Raw genomic sequence first — 18562 nt, forward strand, 5'->3', positions numbered from 1 at the left:
AGAAAGGAGTTAGAAGTAGAATGAACTCTGGAGTGTTAGATTGGAATGGGCGGTATCAGGGGACTCAGAGTTTCAGCTAGATAGGTAATGGATGGATGGATAGGTAGATGATAGATAGGTAAATAGATAGATAATGGATAGATAGATGTATAATACATGGATAGATAGATGACAGATGAAAATGTTTGTGTGCTCATGTGAGGGTACAAACACACACATGTCTCCCAGCTCTATCTACCAAGTCTAGGGGAAGTGACATTAGCAATAATCATATTTTGGCTTCTAAAGACCATTATCCACCATTTGGGGAAAAAAAAAATAGAAATGGCTAAATCCAGGGCTGAGGCAGAAGAGATATAAGATGAATCTTCTTGCCTGAAAAATATACACAACCTAAAAGTTGAGAGTGATGTTTTTATTCGGTGGACAAAGCTGAGGACTTAAACCTGGGACACAGCCCCTCAGATAGCTCGAAGAGATTGCTCTAAGAGGGAAATAGGTGAACCAGGATAGGCGTTTTTTGTAACAAAGACCAAGTAGTCAGAACATCAAAAGATTACCAAACATTCCACGTTAAGGAATTTAGTGCTTTTGTGTATGGGGAGAGGGGGGGAGATGCAAGAGTCTGGGCTCACTGATCGCTCTGATGTGCACCTCAGCTCTCCAGGGCCAGGATCCTGTGTTTTCTCGCCCTGAGTCCACTCGGGGTGTACCGTCGGGAAGAGGCGGGTGGCTGCAGCAGCTGGCTGCTAGATGGTGTTGGGGGGCATCCTGCTCTCATCCTGAGTTTCCTCAGGGCTCACTGTTGGGGCAGCTATAATGACTGATGGCTGCAACACCCTTTGTGTACTGATACGGCAGGCAGCATTTTTAGTTTGCAACCTGGACTACCTCCTTCTGCTGAAAAGCAAGGATGTGCTCTAAATAGTGACGGGGCTGTCACACAGCCATAGATCCCACTTGAAAGAGCTCCAATGACCAGGTGGGTATCTGAGCATCAGAATAACCACACTGATGGGTTATAACTCACTGAATCAAATAAAAGCTGAGAATCCAGACTGATATCAATAAATGGTATCAAGACTTGGTGAGGAGTGGAATGTGTCTATAGGTTCCAAGTTCCTTCCCATAAAATGCTTATTAATTATGGATGGGAAGTCAGCAGCTCTAAAACCACTAAAAGGATGCATCATAAGCCAGTCTGCTCTGATTGTGAGAAAATACAAACCCAGACCACAGACATCAAGATTGCTGGGAGAAATATCAACAACCTCGGATGTGCAGATGATACCACCCTTATGGCAGAAAGTGAAGGAGAATTAAAGAGCCTCTTGATGAAAGTGAAAGAGGAGAGTGAGAAAACTGGCTTAAAACTCAACATTCAGAAAACTAAGATCACGGCATCTGGTCCCATCACTTCATGGCAAATAGAGGGAGAAAAAAGTGGAGACAGAGGCAGATTTTATTTTCTTGGGCTCCAAGATCACTGCAGATGGTGACTACAGTTATGAATAAAAGACACTTGCTCCTTGGAAGAAAAGTTATGACCAACCTAGACAGCATATTAAAAAGCAGAGACATTACTTTGCCAACAAAGGTCCGTCTAGTCAAAGCTGTGGTTTTTCCAGTAGTCACATACGGATATGAGAGTTGGACCATAAAAAAGGCTGAGCACAAAAGAATTGGTGCTTTTGAACTGTGGTGCTGGAGAAGACTCTTGAGAGTCCCTTGGACAGCAGGGAGATCAAAGAAGTCAATCCTAAAGGAAATCAACTCTGAATATTCATTGGAAGGACTGATGCTGAAGCTGAAGCTCCAATACATTGGCCACCTGATGCGAAGAGCCAACTCACTGGAAAAGACTCGGATGCTGGGAAAGATTGAGGGCAGGAGCAGAAGTGGGTGACAGAGGATGAGATGGTTGAATGCATCACTGACTCAAAGGACATGAGTTTGAGCAAACTCCAGGAGATAGCAAACGACAGGGAAGCCTTGCATGCTGCAGTCCATGGGGTCACAAAGAGTCAGACATGACTTAGTGACTAAACAACAATAAATGAACATTCTACACAATACCAGGCCTGTGGTCTTCAAAACAGCCCAGGTCCTAGAAGTCAAGTACCCTGAGGAATGTTCCAAACTGAAGACAGAGCTTCAGAGGCAAGCTAAAGAGACACTACAGATGAATACAGCACACCGTCCAGAGCTGGAACTTTTCTTTCAAAGGCATTGCTGGGGCAGCTGGCACATGGTGACTAGGGTCTTTAACTGTGACCACGTGCATCAGTGCATTAGTGATTAGATGAATTCCAGAGTCTGGTGGTGACACAGGAGAATGTATCATAGAAACGTAACCTTGTTCACAGGAAATGCACACAAAGTTCTACCAGGGTGATGGGATTTCAGGCTGATAATTTACTTTCAAATGGTCCAAAAGGGGAAAAAAATTATTTATATTATACAACTTTTTTGTGAGCTTTTGGGTATTGCCATTTTTTTAAGTATTAAAGTATATTGAATCACCAAAAAAAAAAAGAACAGAAAAAGCCATAGGTGCAATAACAACAAAACTCCAAGGTGATTGTGAGGCATCTCCGGGGATGCAGAGCCTTTGTTCTAGAAGCCACTCAAGCAGTTGACCACAGGCTATGCACAGCCCGGACAGCCCCACCCTGGAATCCTCAAGTGGATCACACTTGCTAACTCTGACCCCCACCTACTCCAGTCATCAGAGATCATCCTCAGTTAATTCAGAGCACCCTCTACCTTCAAGTGCCCCAGAGGCCCCATCAAGCTGGGGGCACTGGCTCTCCCCTCTCCATGCTTCTTCCCTTTGGGGCAGCCTGGTTGTTGAGGATATTAAGGCTACAGTCCTCTGCCCATGTCCTAGAGTCCTAAGTGATGCAGATTTTGGAGGCTGCCGTCTCCCTGAGCCTCAGACAAGAGCCAGGGGACAGGCTGAGGAAAGTCTAAGTGGCTTGGTTGGGCAATCTGTCACTCCCTCCACTTCACTCAAGGAAGACTTCTCACCGCCCTCTTCAGTCGGGGTATTCCCTAGAAAGGCCCACAGATCTTGGTAGCAGTGCTCGCAGCAGCCCATCAAATGTACCCAAGCATACCTGCTGCCCTGAGGGTAAAGCTTCAGCCTAAGCTGCTGGATGTGGGCATGAGCCCAAGGGAGAGCCTCCATTCCTCCTCAGCCCCTCAGAGAACCAGCCCCCATGTGGCCATCCACTCTGAGCAGGACGCCTCTGCACCAGGGAGACTGCGTCTTAAAGGGGGCTCAGCTTCCACGTTGCCAGGTTCTCTGCCTCAGCTTCTGTCCTGAGACCACCCAGCCAGGGTAGGGGTGGAGGGCTGGGTCCAGTGTGCTTGCTGCCATCAAGTGGTGTGGAGGGAGGTGGCCACAGATGACTTCAGATGGCCGAGATGGCCAGGGTCTGTGCAAGGAAGGGTGTTCCATCCGCCGCTCTCCCTCCTGACTTGGTCCAGTGACAGGCTTGCTTCACTGTGTCCCCAGCATGGACAACGCCGAAGACCCTGTGTACGAGAGTCTGGAGGAGTTCCACGTTTTCGTCCTTGCCCACATATTAAGGAGGCCCATCGTCGTCGTAGCAGATACGATGCTGAGGGACTCAGGTGGGGAAGGTAAGTTTACCCATAATGAAATAGATGTGTTTTATTCATCACCCAGAAAGTGTAGCATCCCAAGTAAGGAAGGGACCGTTGAACATAACGGCTGAGCCTCCAGAAAGACACACAACCTTACTTTGCCTGAACAAAGCCTTTATTATTTCTCCTCAACTCCATGTTTCTTTTTCCTCCCCATGCAGGGAGGGGGGAGGGGGGAGGGGTTTACTCTTCTTTTATCTTTTTTTGGCCACACCACTCAACTTGTGGCATCTTAGTTCCCTGACCAGGGATTGAAACTGGGGCCTTGCCAGTAAAAGCCCAGAGTCCTAACCATTGAACTTTCAGGGAGTTCCCAGGAGGGATTACTCTTGGCTGTCCATCCACCCTGTGTTTTGATGGCAAGAGAAATCTGGCTGAGTAGGGGGTCAGGATGAACCCCAAGGGGCTCCTGGCCCCGCCAGTTGCCCATGCCCTCCAGTAGTGCCAGACTTGTCCCAGGGCCACTCTGCCACCCCAGTCCCCTCCTGCCCCCATTACATGTTTTAAAGAAGAAACAAGAAAGGCGTAAAGTGCAAAGTCACCCAAAAGGTTGTGATGGGACCAGAGCTGGGAAGAAGGAGGAAGGGATGGAGGGCTTTCTAGGGTTGGTACCTACTTCACACTCCCTCTCCCTTGGCCAGGCCAGTACTTCCCAGGGTGGACACTGCCTCCCACTTTTTAGACAAGAAGCCCGAAGCCCAGAGAGGCCACACAACGTGCCCCTACCCCTGGCTGAAGCCTTGGAGGAAGCAGGATCGACCCAGGGAGGGAGGGCTCCAGGCGTGTTCTCCCTCCAGCCTTTCTCCTAGAGCCCACAGGATACCACCTATGGGCTCTCTGAAGAGAAGGGACCAGAAGGGTCATTCCAGTGCAAGTGCCCTGCCTCTCGTGGCTGGTATAACCACAGAGGGCAGGGACCTGGGGTGCTTTGGTCACTTCCAGTGACACAGGCCTGCCGAGGTCCGCAGCCTTTGGGTGCAGAGCCAGGCCTCGCATCAGGGTCCCTATACTCGTCAGATCCCAAGGGCTGGGTCCATACTTCCTTCCCTTGTCCTGTAGCCCTCTCAAAGGTTGGACCCACCTTGCCTCTCAACAGAGAGAGGCCAGAAGCACAGTCACTGATATAGACAGAGGAAGGGTGGGGGAGGAATCCTGAGCTCATCAAAGTCATCCCTGAGGTCGACTGTCCTTTCCTTCCACTGAAAGGAGGGCAGTGAGTCACTGACTCCAAGGCCAAGAGACAAGGTCTTTTGTGATTAAAAAGTAGAGGCCATATCAGGGCATGTATTTCTAGTATTTACTGTATCTCAGTAAGAATTTAGGCCTTTCCCCCCTTTTGGTAAGGAAATGAACAAGATTACGTCCCAGTTGCTAAAGGAGCCAATCCCCATCTCTCATTTCCCATCTTACTTAGGACTTGGGCCTGGACTGCTCTCACTGAGTTTCTCAAAACCCAGAACAGACAGGCTCTGGCGCAGCACAGATGTTGTTCTGTGTGCAGGTGCTTTTGTGAACACAGGAAAACACAGGTTTCCAGGTAGCTGTTAGTGCACGTCCTGGCTGACCACCTGGGGCAGGTGTTTTGGTCACCTGAGCAGGCCTCAGGGCTGCAGGCAGGCCCAGCAGGTCACAGCAGAGTCCCCTCAGCCCTGGTCCTCTTGTTCCCAGGGCACAGCCTGACAAGGCACCAGGACAAACAAGCCAGGAGGACGCTGCCCAGGGAGGCAGGTTGGGGAGGGTGCCCTGTCAGGCACAGGACTCGGGGTCTAATGATCCTGGCCCCTGTGAGCTGGGCTTCCTAATCCATTGTGGGCTGAGCAACACCCGGCTCCCAGGGAGCTCCTGCTGGGTGGGAGGAGGCCCCTCTACTGCGGAGTGGATGATGGGTGATGCCAGCACCCAGGGCTGCAGCCTGAGCCCACCCTCCGTTCCCTCTGCCCTGTCACCTCCCCCGGGTTGGTGAGGGCTGCTGTCCGTGCCCCCTCCAGCTCCAAGTGCCCTCCTCACCTTTGTTTGTGTCTGCAGCGTTCGCTCCAATCCCCTTCGGAGGGATTTACCTGCCTTTGGAGGTACCTCCCAACAGATGCCACTGCTCACCTCTGGTTCTTGCCTACGACCAAGCGCATTTCTCTGCCCTTGTGTCCATGGAGCAGAGAGACCAGCAGAGAGAACAAGGTAAGCCTGCTGCCACTTGACAGTGGCGGGGACAGAGGGGCCAGGAGGGCAGGAGGCAGGATGTGGAGCCCTCCCTTGAGAAGGGCACTCAGCAGTGATGGGTTTTGCCTAAAACTACCGTATGCATGCAAAAAATATTGAAAATAATGCCATTTGCAGCAACATGGATGGAATGGATTTAGATGATCATTATCATAGATGATCATACTAAAAAGCTTAGATTATCATACTAAGTGAAGTAAGTCAGAGAAAGACATATCATGTGATATCACACGAGGAATCTAAAGAAAGACACAAATGAACTTATTTACAAGAGAGAAACAGACTTACAGACAGAGAAAACAAACTTATGGTCAAGTGGGGAAGGATAAATTAGGATATACGCACTACTATATATAAGATAAACAACAAGGACCTACTGTATAGCACTGTACTCAATATTTTCTAATAACCTCTAAGGGCAAAGAATCGGAAAAAGAATATATATAACTGAATCACTTTAAAATACGATGAAGTTAATAATTCTGTCACCCTTATCTAGCCTTTACTATGGTTCCCTTCACTTCTACGCATATTTTATATGGATGTAGTTAATCTCAGATGTAATTTTTAAAAGCTGTTCTAGTGCAGTCACCTAACTATAGCTCACTTTCTTTGTAAATAAAGTTTTATTGGAACATAGGCACACTCATTCAAAGGCGAATTATCTGTGGCTACTGCTTGTGTAGCAGTAGCCACCAGGACTTCCCTGGTGGCTCAGACGGTAAAGCATCTGTCTACGATGCGAGAGACCCAGCTTCGATCCCTGGGTTGGGAAGATCCCTTGGAGAAGGAAATGGCAATCCACTCCAGTACTATTGCCTGGAAAATCCCATGGACAGAGGAGCCTGGTAGGCTACAGTCCATGGGGTCGCAAAGAGTCGGACACGACTGAGCGACTTCACGTTCACTGCTTTTGTACCCTAAGAGCAGTTGAGAAGCAGTGTCAGAAACTGTGTGGCATGCAGGGACTAAACCACTTACTAATGAGTGCTTTATGAACAATGTTCGCCAGCCTCTGCTCTGCAAGAAGCTTAGAATCAAAAGATGGGTATTTCCATTCAAATCATTACATGGGAGCTTCCTGTCATTTCAGTGCTGCAGAAAGTCCTACCAAGCTGGGCCCACAGGCCGTGCACTGCACAGTCCCAGCCGCAGTCACATAGACTTGTGTGGGGCCTGTCTTTAGTCAGCGCATTATGTGTCTGTTGTGGAGATGGTGGGATTTTGTTTGAAATGTTAACTGCTGATGGATGTGTGATTAACTGAGCAACAAAGGGGGAACTCTTCCTTTTTCACTTCTGTGTCTGGTTAGACAGAGGCCTCAGGCGACCAAGGGAAGGAAAGGCTGAGTGATTTCAGGGTCCCTGCCATCGGACATGGTCCCAGGAAATCTGCTGGCTCATCCCATGGTGATGTGAGTCCAGAAGGAAGGCAAGCAGGGCTTCAGGCAGCTGAGGGATGTCACGTCCTTTTGCTGAGCTGTTACAGACGTCTCACTGTAGCCACATTTAGGCCTTTCCTGTTGTCTCTCTGCATTTTGGCCCAGTGAGAGCTGGCAGCTCCCTCATGGCTTTCGGCTCTTGTGGCTCACTGTGGCTCTTGGGAGACAAGAGGGCCCTTTCCCAGCCTCACCCTATCGGCAAGTGATTGAAAAGACCTTAGAAGTCAGATGTTAGCCATGAGTGGTAGGTCAGCGGCTCCTAACCTGGCAGCTCTGAACTCTAGTCTTCTATTGAACTGTACAGAAAAAAATGAAAAAACTATAAAAGAAAGATGAAATAATAAAACTATCACATCAAGGTGAAACATTGTAGAAACGGCATGTTGCGTATAAATTTTGGAGAATTTTAATAAAATTGGCTGTGTTTTATTTCAAAATTTTAAAAATGAGGGCCCTTTCTCAGGACTGGGGTCCAGGCCGCTCATCTGGTCTCGCAGAGACTCTCTGGTAAAGGGAAGATCGTGGTCACAGGGCCTTCCAAGCTGAGTCCCCGCCTCACAGAAGGCACTGAGCTTTCTCTCAGGCCTTCTAGTGCTGCTTTTGGATGCTTTCCAGGCCAGTGTGAAGGTGCTCATCAACAAAAGGACAAATGTGGGGGAGTTCCACAGCTTAGCAGGCAGCATCACAGAGGTATGGGTGGTTTCACCTCTGAAAACTTGCTTTGCCATAAAGTGGGCCGTGGTCCCAGCATGGTGTCTGGGGCTGTGCCATGGGCTCCTACAGCTCCCCCTGCTGGCTCCCTGCTCGTAGCAGTGCGGTCCCTGCCCCCACCGTCTTCATGTGACCAGAGCTGCACATTGACCCATTCAGTTCTCACGACCACTGCACAAGCAGAAGCACAGCACATGTGAGTGGCTCCCACTGGCTGGGTAACCTCAGTGCTGCATACCAGGCCCTCACACATTGGGAGAGAACACGAATGCTCTACAGACTCTGAGGCTTTAAGTGTTGCTGCCAACACGTCCCCTGTGCCACCCTCGCTAGTGCGTGCTGGTAGGCGAAACCGTGCTTCCTGCTTCTCCCATTGGCCTGAAGTCCAGTGGTCCTACAGGCCTGGGGCTGAGGGTCCATTCAGTGATACTACCTGTTGCTTGCAGGTTTGAAGGACCCAAAGATGAGGTGTCCTTGCCTTGGGCCCTCACCACCTTGTAGGGGAGACAGGCAACCCCACCAAGCCACACTCTGTCCAAGGCAGTATATGCCCCAGACAGGCACCAGCTCCATTCAGCAGGAGAGTGATTATTCTAACTAGAAATAATGGACAGATAGAGCTGAGCAAAGGTGCCATGCCAGTGCAGGATGTGGCTGGCATGCTGCTGGTACAGCCCCGCAGGCACCTGTCATGGAGGCATGACGGCGCTGGGCCTGGGCGCTGCCACGCCCTCACCGTGTGGCCCGAGGGGCGCCATGTGCCTCCCAGCCTGTCCCCTTCTCTGTTGTGCAGTAACACCCACCTCCCTGGGAGTGAATGCCTTTGCCTCCCCTTGTTCACCCTCCTCACCCCCACCCCATCCTCTGCCCTTTCTCTTCCACCCATTTTCCCATTGGTCTCTTTCTAACTGGACATGTGTAAGGACCTCACCATTTAGTTGTGAAGTGACCACCAAGGGATAGTCCCTCCACACACGGAAGTTCTCAGTCACCCCTGGGAATGGTACCACCTGTCCCAGAATCAGGCCTGTCCCCTGATCCATACATGTTCCTTCAAAGATAAACCTAAAGGCCTCAATTGGCCCCCTTCCTGGCCACCCAGTGTCTCCCTGAAAGGATCTGCTGTGGGCAGGAGCAACAGAGCAGACAGTGTCCAAGGAGCCATCACCAGAGGAAGTCTACCCCATAGTTCTGTGGGGTACTGTCCTACCTCTGGCCTGACATCAGAGACTGCTGGCGGCTTGCCACAAATACCAGATCATAGCAGTTCCACTAGGATGGAATGGTGGTTGGGCATGGTGGTGAGAAACTGAAAAAACATTAGGAATCTGCTTGGGGAACAGGCTTATCTTCTCTTCTTAGCCTTTATGAGGCCAAGAAAGTGGAAGCAACCACAGAAAGCCATGTGTTAGCACCCAAAAAAAGATGACTCCAAATAGCATTGAGCTGCAAGGGTGGTTGCTGCTCTGCTTCTGTAACAGGGAGTCCTGAGGTAGGTGGTCCAGGGCTGGTGCATTAGCCCTAGACATCCTCAAGGACTCAGGCTCCAGCCTCTCCCTGTTCCACCATCCTTATGTGATTTCAGCCTCATGGTTATAGAATAGATGCTGTAGCACCAAGCATCACATCCACATTCCAGGCTGGGCCAAATGGCTCTTTTCTTGAAACTTAGTCATTTTATTTGGGAAGAACACCTTCCTCCAGTACCTGTGTTGGCATCTTACTAACAAAGGCTGAGCTCCACACTTGCATTTGTCCAGCTGTGGAGCAACCTCAGAAATGAGTGCATCAGAGGAAGGAGGGGGTGAGGTGGTAGGTGGGGGTTCACTGAGCCAGCTATGAATTAGGGAGAGAATGTGATGTTTCCAGGCAGTTGCATCTGGACTCTCCTCTTTATTTCACCAGCAATGACCACCTATCTAGGGAAGGGCAAAGGTGCAAAAAAAAAAAAAAAATGGGTTCTTCACCAACTCGGGTCCTCATCTGGAAATAAACCACATATGCTGTTAGGCTCTCAATCCCCTAAAAAGCAGGGGTGCGTGAGGCTGTCAATGGTGTGCTCCTTAGGAGAAAATCCAGTTTATTTAAGTGCAGAAAGAAGAGCAGCCCTCCTCCCAGGCCATGCACTGCCCGTGGGCGTCAGGTTTGGGGCTGACCAGGTGAGGGTGGCACAAGCGCCATGCATCCCACCCATGGCTGTGCCCCCGTAGGAGGGGGGGCAGGGACTGGGTAGGTGGTCCTGCTGAGAGCCAGAGCCAGGCTTGGGCTCCTGGCGACTGACTTGATGGCACATTCCTATGCCTCTGACATCTAAATGCCACCAGGGAGTTTATGCTCAGAGGTTTTCTCTCCTAGAGCCCTGGGCTTATGCCAGGACAACCTCCCCAAAGCAGTCAGGAGCCTTCTGATCCTGCTGAAGTGAGACCTCGGCCTGGTGAGGGGCTTCTCACTCCCTCCTTCCAGAAGGTCTCCAGCTCTGTACCTTCAGGCTGGGTTACACTCTGCCCCCCAGGAGCTGCCCAGGAAACTCTTTACAGACTCTGACGTCACCACTCCTGTAGCATCCTTGCCTACGAGGACCAAGGATGCTCAGTGAGAGGAAAGGTGGTGAGGAAACCATCCTCCTCCTCCCTGCCCTTCCCTGCTACGCCTCCCTCCATTCACTCCCTGGTGATGGTTAGAACCGCTTCGGATTCGGCTGCAGGTCATCAAAACCCAGCTCGAGGTGGCTCAGGCAGTTAGGGGGCTGGTTCTCACACACACTCAGCAGTGCGGGGCAGGCAGGCTCCCTGGGGCAGGTGGGACATTCAGGAATGTCAGAGATGACCAGGTGACTCCGCCTCACCTGCAGCCTCCTCACCTTTTGTTCCAGACAAGCACCTGCCCCCACCCCCCAGCAGCAAGCGGGTCCTGTTTGACCCCAAACTCCCATGTCTAAAAGGATTACCAGATCTGGGACAGAAAGTACACACAAAGATCCTAGTGCATCTTGTCCTGGAAGAAACAAGGGGTGGTGTCGGGAGGGCTCCTGGGCCGATGGATGAGGCTCCCACAGGCGAGGTGGACAGTGAGGACCATCATTGGGAGGAGTGGTACCATACTGAAGTTGCTTCAGTCCATGGCCTCTTAATGATGCTCACGGGAAGTTTTCCTCATCAGTTCTGCAGGAAGCTCGGAGCCACGCGTGACCTTGGAGACGTAAATAGCAGGAAAGCATCAGACCAGATCCTGCATTCCCTCGGTGAACTGATGACAGGTCCTTTGTCTGAGTTAAGGTACCCTGGCTTGTCATGAAGGGAGAGGCAGTCTCGGTAAGGTCTGCATTCATGTGTTGAAGTCCTATCCCCCAGACCTCAGATTGTGACTGTATTTGGAGATGGGGTCTTCAGAGGGGTAATTAAAGAAAAATGAGGTGATTAACGTAGACCCTCATCCACTGTGACTGTTGGTCTTATAAGAAGAGTAGATTAGGACAGAGACACAGCAGAGGAAATCGCGAGAGGACACAGAGAAGAGAGTCACCTGCAAGCCAAGGACAGAGGCCTCAGAAAGAAATGACTCTGCTGACACCTTGTGCTTAGACTTCTGGGCTCCAGACTGTTATTAATAAATGGCTGCTGTTTAAGCCCCTCCCTCTGTCTTTCGTCATCATGGCCACCCAAGCAAACCAATACAGACAGAATGAGAATACCTGGTTACTCAAGCCCTTGGGAATGAATGAGAACCTGCCACGTTTCTCGTTACGTCTGGCTCAGCTCATCATCATCACCTTCTTGATCAGCGGATGCTGCGTTCAGATCCATCAGTGGCCTGATCGGTGTCTGTGAGCTCTCTGCCCTCAGCAGCCCGTGTGTGGGGATCCTGGGACCCACTGTAGCTGGTGGTGAATTTTTTTTTTACAAAATAATATTCTGCAAGCTCTATAAATCCACACCCCAGCAGATGTTTCGAATATGGCTAGTCTTATAGCTCTGCTCCAGGGGAAGGGGTGATCCCACTGGGGAGGTTCAGCAGAACAAAGAGCAGGACCATTGGATGTATGGTCGAGGGCCTGGAGAGCCTGCCGTGGGTACAAGGTGCTCCGAGAGCTGGGGCTGGAAGTGGGGACAGACAGCTGGCCCTAGGTCAGGGGGACAGGCTGAGGGCGAGCCCCAGCTCTCTTGTGTATCGCTGCACAGCTTGAGCCACGGGGAGGTTCATTCAGCAAGTGTTCACTGTGACAGCACACTCGTGGCGGTGACAGTACTGGATGGCCCACACCTCACACGGTGAGAGCCTGGGGTTGGGCTCCTTCCTTCAGGGGTCAGCAAGGCTGCAGGCATGGGTCCGAGCAAGGCAGAGCCTCTCCAGGTGACCTGGGCTCCAGAGACAGGGTAACCCCAAATCTCTGTGTCCTCTCGCGATTTCCTCTGCTGTGTGTCTCTGTCCTAATCTACTCTTCTTATAAGACCAACAGTCACAGTGGATGAGGGTCTGCCTTAATCATCTCATTTTTCTTTAATTACCCCTCTGAAGACCCCATCTCCAAATACAGTCACAATCGAGGCCTGGGGGATAGGACTTCAACACATGAATGCAGACCTTACCGAGACTGCCTCTCCCTTCATGACAAAACAGAGGTCATGAACTCTGTTTTCAATCTGTATTTTATGCACAGCTCACAGTTAAATGCCAGTCTATGTTTTATGATTTCCCAAACCAGATATAATGCGACATTTCGTTTCCAATCTATTTGACAACGAACTCTGCTTTTTCTTATAGGATTGATTTATAATAAATAGCATTCATTTCCTATTAAGTAGAAATTGGTCTTAACAGGGCTATAAATATTATTAAATGTTCCATTTAAATGGATTTTATAATATAACTTTGTTAATATAGCAACCTAAAATGATAAATTAACCTTTTTCTAATCAAACTGGCCCATCTGTGAACCTGTTTAAATACAATAATAGAGGAACCACATACCACCCCACCTGTTACTGGACATTATAAGAATCAGATAAGTTCACAGTAGCAAGAAGTCTTTAGAAATTCCTAGCATTCCCTTTGCAGTCAGGCTTCTTCCTGTTCAGCCACTTTCTAGGTTTGTGGTTTGCCACTGAAAGACACACTCAGGAAGGGTGTGGAAGGCCAGCTGCCTCTCCACGTGGTCTGCAGGCAGCCTCGCTGGGCCACTGGCCACATACCGCTGCTGCTCCTGCCATAGCCTCGAGTGTGGCTCCCAGAGGTGTGGGCCACCACAAGGCCTGGGGACCAGACGAGGGTGTCATCTTTAACATTATTGGGTTTTGACCCACAAACATCTCAAACAGCCCCCGCGTGGCCAGGAGCAGTGGGTGGAACTTCGAGGCTATGAGTTCTGTTCTGGGCTTACAGGGGGACATGAGTTCAGAGAGCTGGGTTTTGCTGATCAAACGCCCAAGAGTCCGGTTGTCCACCGACACCTGCACCACCCCAAGGAACATCAGCTCTGAAGGCCGAGGCTTAGTTCCAAAGGGATGCCAGCTGTGCTCAACTACACAGCAAGAACTGGCCACGGGTCTTTCACTAGGAAACTGGGGCCTGGAGAGCTGAGGGGGCAGGAGACATGGACACAGGCTCCTTCAGGCCTCCCCAAGGTGTCTGGTCCCCCAGCCACCATCTCCCTGACTGCTGAGTCAGCCCAGCCCGCATCTCCATATGAAGTGCTGTCTCTCCCCTCAGGCTGCCCCAGGCTACCTGTGGACCTGCAGGCTTCTGATGGGTGGTGTTGGAGCAGGACATGGCCTTCATCAGTCCTCCTGCAGAGGAGGAGGGAGACAAAGCCCCAGGTGCCTGTCCTGCCCCCTGGACATGGGGAAGGAACCTCGTAGTCAAGCAGCGTGACAGCCTGTTTCTGCTCTCCAAGAAGCCCCCATCACTGTTCCCCAGGGTTGCATCTAATGCATGAGAGAACCTGTGTCCAGAAAAGAAATGGACAGCTTCCTGACAACCCAAGTCCACTTAGAGAATTGTCTCTGGGGACGTTTTTCTGGGGAAAGGGTCTATGGGGAAGAACGCATCCTGACCAAAGCCCAGTGGGCCGCCTGGAGCGTGAGGCCACAGGCAGCTCATCAGGCAGGAACTCGCCACATCCCTGGCATTCAGGGAGGGGAAAGAGCTGCCATTGCTGTGCACCTTGAGGAGTCGTGAAGCAAATCCTCATAAAGCAAGTCTGATTTTTCCCAGAGGCACAAGGATGCAAGGTTCTTACCCAGCCAGGGAACTCTGCGTCAGGCCCACCAGAGGTTGTTCTTGGGCACTGATGGGCCAGAGCCAAGGCCACGGTGGGATCAGGTGCAGGGAGAGGAGGAGGATGACAAGGACCACCTTTCAAAGGCTCCTGTTCTTCATTTCCAGGCTTCCCAGGGGGCACGGTGGTAAAGAATCCACTTGCCAACGCAAGGGACTCAAGAGACGCAGGTTCGGTTCTTCATCGACCAGATTTCTAGATGTCTTAAAGCCACATGTCCTGTCTTTCTCATCTTTGCGTCTCCAGCACCAAGACACTGGGGGAGCAGTTAATAAATGTTGAATGAGTGAATAAACAAGATTAGATGCTCATAGTCTACTGATGTCAGATAATTTTTTAAAAGGAGGGGGAGGCAAGGTGCCAACAGTAGTGAAAGGAAAAGTACACACTGTGGAGTAAGGCCGGCCTGTGGCCGGGGCAAGTCACGTAGCGCCGGAGTTCACGTCCTCCTCTATAGAATCGCAGCAAGAACCCTGGAGCTGATGCAAGACCTGTAAGTAACGAACGTGGAGCTCCTGACACAGTGCCTGTATTGTCGGAGAGTTAGACACAGAGATCCGTAGAACAGAATAGGAAACTCAGAAATAACCCCACACAAATATACTGAGAGGATTTTTGACAGAGAAGCAAATGAATTCAATGGAGGATGGATAGTCTTTTCAGACAAATGGTGAGGAAGCAATTGGAAATCCATAAGAAAGAAAAGGAGTATAAACTCAAACCTCATTTATACAAAAATTAAAGTTGACCATATAATAAAAGTAAAATGTCCAACTGTGGACCTAGAGGTAGGTAAAGAGTTTTACATATTGTCCTATTTGTTCTGTGTCTCTGGAGATCCGTGACTAATAGAACCACTAATCTGTTCTGTGTCTCTAGAACTTTGTCATTTCAAGCATGCTGCAAAATGGGAATCACACAGCATGCAGTCATTTGGGATTGGCATAATCCAAAAAAGAAAAAAATAGGTTGGATCTCTACTGTGCAAAGATGGTGGGGAGAGGTGCAGGGGGACAGGAAGGAAGGAGGAAAAGAGGAAGGCAGGGAAGGAGGAAAGAAGGAAAAACAAGTTACAGACTGAGAGAAAATATTTGAAAACCACATATCAACAAAGGATTTGTATCTAAAATATACAAAGAACTCTCAAAACTCAATAGCAAAAAGAAAACCCTCCAAACCATCCAAACAAAAAATGGGAAAAGATACAGACAGACATTTTACCAAAGAGGAGATAGAGAAGACAAATAAGCCCATGAAAAGTTGGTCAACGTTAGAACCACAAGATATCACTGAACACCTATCAGAATGACTAAAATCTTAAAAACTGACACCACCAAGTACTGGGAAGGATGTGGAATAATTGGACTGCTCCTACACTGCTGGTGGGAAGGTTAAAGTGGTTCAGTCACTCTGGAAAACAGTTTGGTGGCTTCTTGTAAAACTAAACATCACTTCTCATGCTGCTGCTGCTGCTGAGTCACCTTAAGCTGTGTCTGACTGTGTGACTCTATGGACGGCAGCCCACCAGGCTCCTCTGTCCATGGGTTTCTCCAGGCAATAGTACTAGAATGGGTTGCCATGCCCTCCTCCAGGGGATCTTCCTGACCCAGGGGTGGAACCCGGGTCTCCTGCACTGCAGGCCCCTTCTTTACCACTGAGCCATCAGGGAAGCCCTCACTTACCATATGACCCAGATTTGCAGTCCTGGGCATTTATCCTAAAAAAATGAAGTTATGTTCACCCAAAAGCCTGTACACAAAACTGCTTTATTTGTCATAGCCAAAAACTGGAAACAACCCAAATGTCTTTCCTGGGTACATGATTCCTGGGTGCATACTGTCTCACAGAATCATACTCAACAATAAAAATGAATGCCTGTGATTCATACAATTACTTGAGTGGACCTCAAGGGAATTATGCTGAAGGAAAAAAAAAAAAAAACAATCCCCGAAGACTGCATTCTGTATGATTCTAGTTCTATAGCAGTCTTGAAATGACAAAATTATAGAGATGGAAAACATATTAGTGGTTCTGTTAGTCAGGGATTTCCAGAGAAACAGAACCTATGGGATACATATAGATACATATATAAGAGGAGATTTATTATAGGAATTGGTTCACATAATTATGGTGCCCAAGAAGTTCTGCTGTCTGCCAACTGCGAGCTGTAGAACCAGGAAAGCCTGTGGTGTAATTCAGTCTGGGTCAGAACACCCAAGAACCAGGAGCACTGATGTCTGAGGGCAGGAGAATATCAATGTCCTGCTCAAACAAAGAGAGCCAGTTCCTCTTTCCTTGGCTATTCTGTGCTATTTGAGCCCTCCGTGGAATGTATGATGCCAGCCCATGTAGGTGAGGGCAGTGTTCTGTATCCAGTCTACCAATTTAAATGCTAATCTTTTCCAGGACTGCCCCCCAGACACACCCAGGTGTTATGTTTACCAGCTCTCTGGCCATCCCTTGGTCCAGGCAAGTTGATACATAAAATTAACCATCATGGTGGTAGACAGGGATTAAGGACCAACAGGGTTATTTAGAAGCATGTTGTTTAAATTCCAAAAGATGCATGTTCAAGATTCTCCAAACGTCTTTCTTGGCTATGGGTTTTTATTTAGTTTTGGTCTGAGAACAAACTTTTTATGATTTCTCTTCTTTTAAACCTGTGAAGGTTGGCTGAGAATATGTTCTGTTTTGGTGAATATTCCATGGGATCTTGAAAAGAATGCGTGTTCTGCTGTTGCTGAGTTCCATAAACGTCCATTAATTCAAGGGCTCTGGTGACGTAATTCAGTCTTCTATATCTTCGCTGATTTTGTCTGCTTGTTCTGTTGGTTCCTAAAAGTGGCAGTCTCCAACCATAATTAGTGTGTCTTTCTCCTTTCAGTTTTGTTAGTATTTGCTTCATGTCCTCTGAAGCCTGTGCACACAGGTAGGATTGTGATAGCTTCATGGAGAATTGACCACTGAATCACTACGTAATGTTCCTCTGTATATAACAGGACTTGCACTGGAGTCACTCCAGTTTTCTTCTTAGTATCTTTTAACCTATGTATGTCTTTATATTTAAAATGGATTTCTTGCAGTCAATATATACATGAGTTTTGCTTTTTATCGACCTGACAGTGTCATCTATTAATCAGTATGTTTTGACCTTTGACCACTCACATTTAATGCCAGCTCTCTTCTGTTTGTTCCATCTATCTTTATTCCTTTTTGTCTTTTACTGTCTTCTTTATTTTTTATTTAATTTTATTGGAGTATAATCAATTTACAATCTTGTGTTAGTTTCAGGTTTACAGCGAAGTGAATGAGAAAAAATATATATATATATACTCTTTTTTAGACATTTTTTCCATATAGGCCATTCCAGATTATTGAGTAGAGTTCCCTGTGCTATACAGTAGGTCCTAATTAGTTATCTGTTCTGTATATAGTAATGTTTATGTCAATCGCAATCTCCCAATTTATCGCCCCCAATCCACTGGTAACCATATATTTGTTTTCTACAACTGTAACTCTGTTTTGTAGATAAGTTCATTTGTACCCTTTTTAATATTCCATATGTAATTGATATCATATGATATTTGTCTTTCTCTGACTTCACTCAGTATGACAACCTCTGGGTCCATCCATATGCTATATACATTCTTTTTATGGCTGAGTAATATTCCATTATATATATGTACCATACCTTTATCCATTCATCTGTCAGGGGACATTTAGATTGCTTCTATGTCTTAGCTGTTCTAAATAATGATGCTATGAGCATTGAGATACATGTATCTTTTCAGGTTATGGTTTTCTCCAGATATATGCCTAGGAGTGGGATTGCTGGATCATATGGCAGTTCTGTTTTTCGTTTTAAGGATCTTTTGCTATTCTGGATTAGCAAGGTGTTTTCATCCAGCACATTAAAGATGTCACTCCACTATCTTCTTACTTATTTAATCATGAGAAGTCTGCTGTGATCCTTAGATTATTTCTGTATATGTAATGTGTCTTTTTCCTTTGGCTGCCTTCAATATTTTCTCTTTGTCTTCCGTTTTTAGCAGTTTGGATGTATTATGTATATCCAGATTTGTTGCTGTTGTTTCGCCTGCTTGCTTTTTTCTTAGCCTCTTGGATCTGGTAGGGTTTGTCATTTGTTTGGGAAATATTTAGATAAGTAATGTCAGCCATTATTTATTTAAATATCTCCTCTGTTTTGTTCTGTCTCTCCTTTCCTTCTGGGATTACACTTGCACAGA

General features: G+C 48.2%; 1 protein-coding gene across 2 annotated transcripts in view; it reads left to right on the forward strand.

Moving 5' to 3' along the window:
* Positions 1–18562, forward strand: part of OTUD7A (OTU deubiquitinase 7A) — a 397895-nt gene that overhangs the window by 362958 nt on the left and 16375 nt on the right. For both annotated transcript variants that reach the window (XM_061394664.1, XM_061394665.1), the window contains 2 exons: positions 3521–3648; positions 5698–5847. In XM_061394664.1, coding sequence (XP_061250648.1) covers positions 3521–3648; positions 5698–5847 — 278 coding nt within the window. The remainder of the gene's footprint in view (positions 1–3520; positions 3649–5697; positions 5848–18562) is intronic.

This window comes from Bos javanicus, chromosome 21 (assembly GCF_032452875.1).
Source record: "Bos javanicus breed banteng chromosome 21, ARS-OSU_banteng_1.0, whole genome shotgun sequence".
Taxonomy (NCBI): Eukaryota; Metazoa; Chordata; class Mammalia; order Artiodactyla; family Bovidae; genus Bos; species Bos javanicus.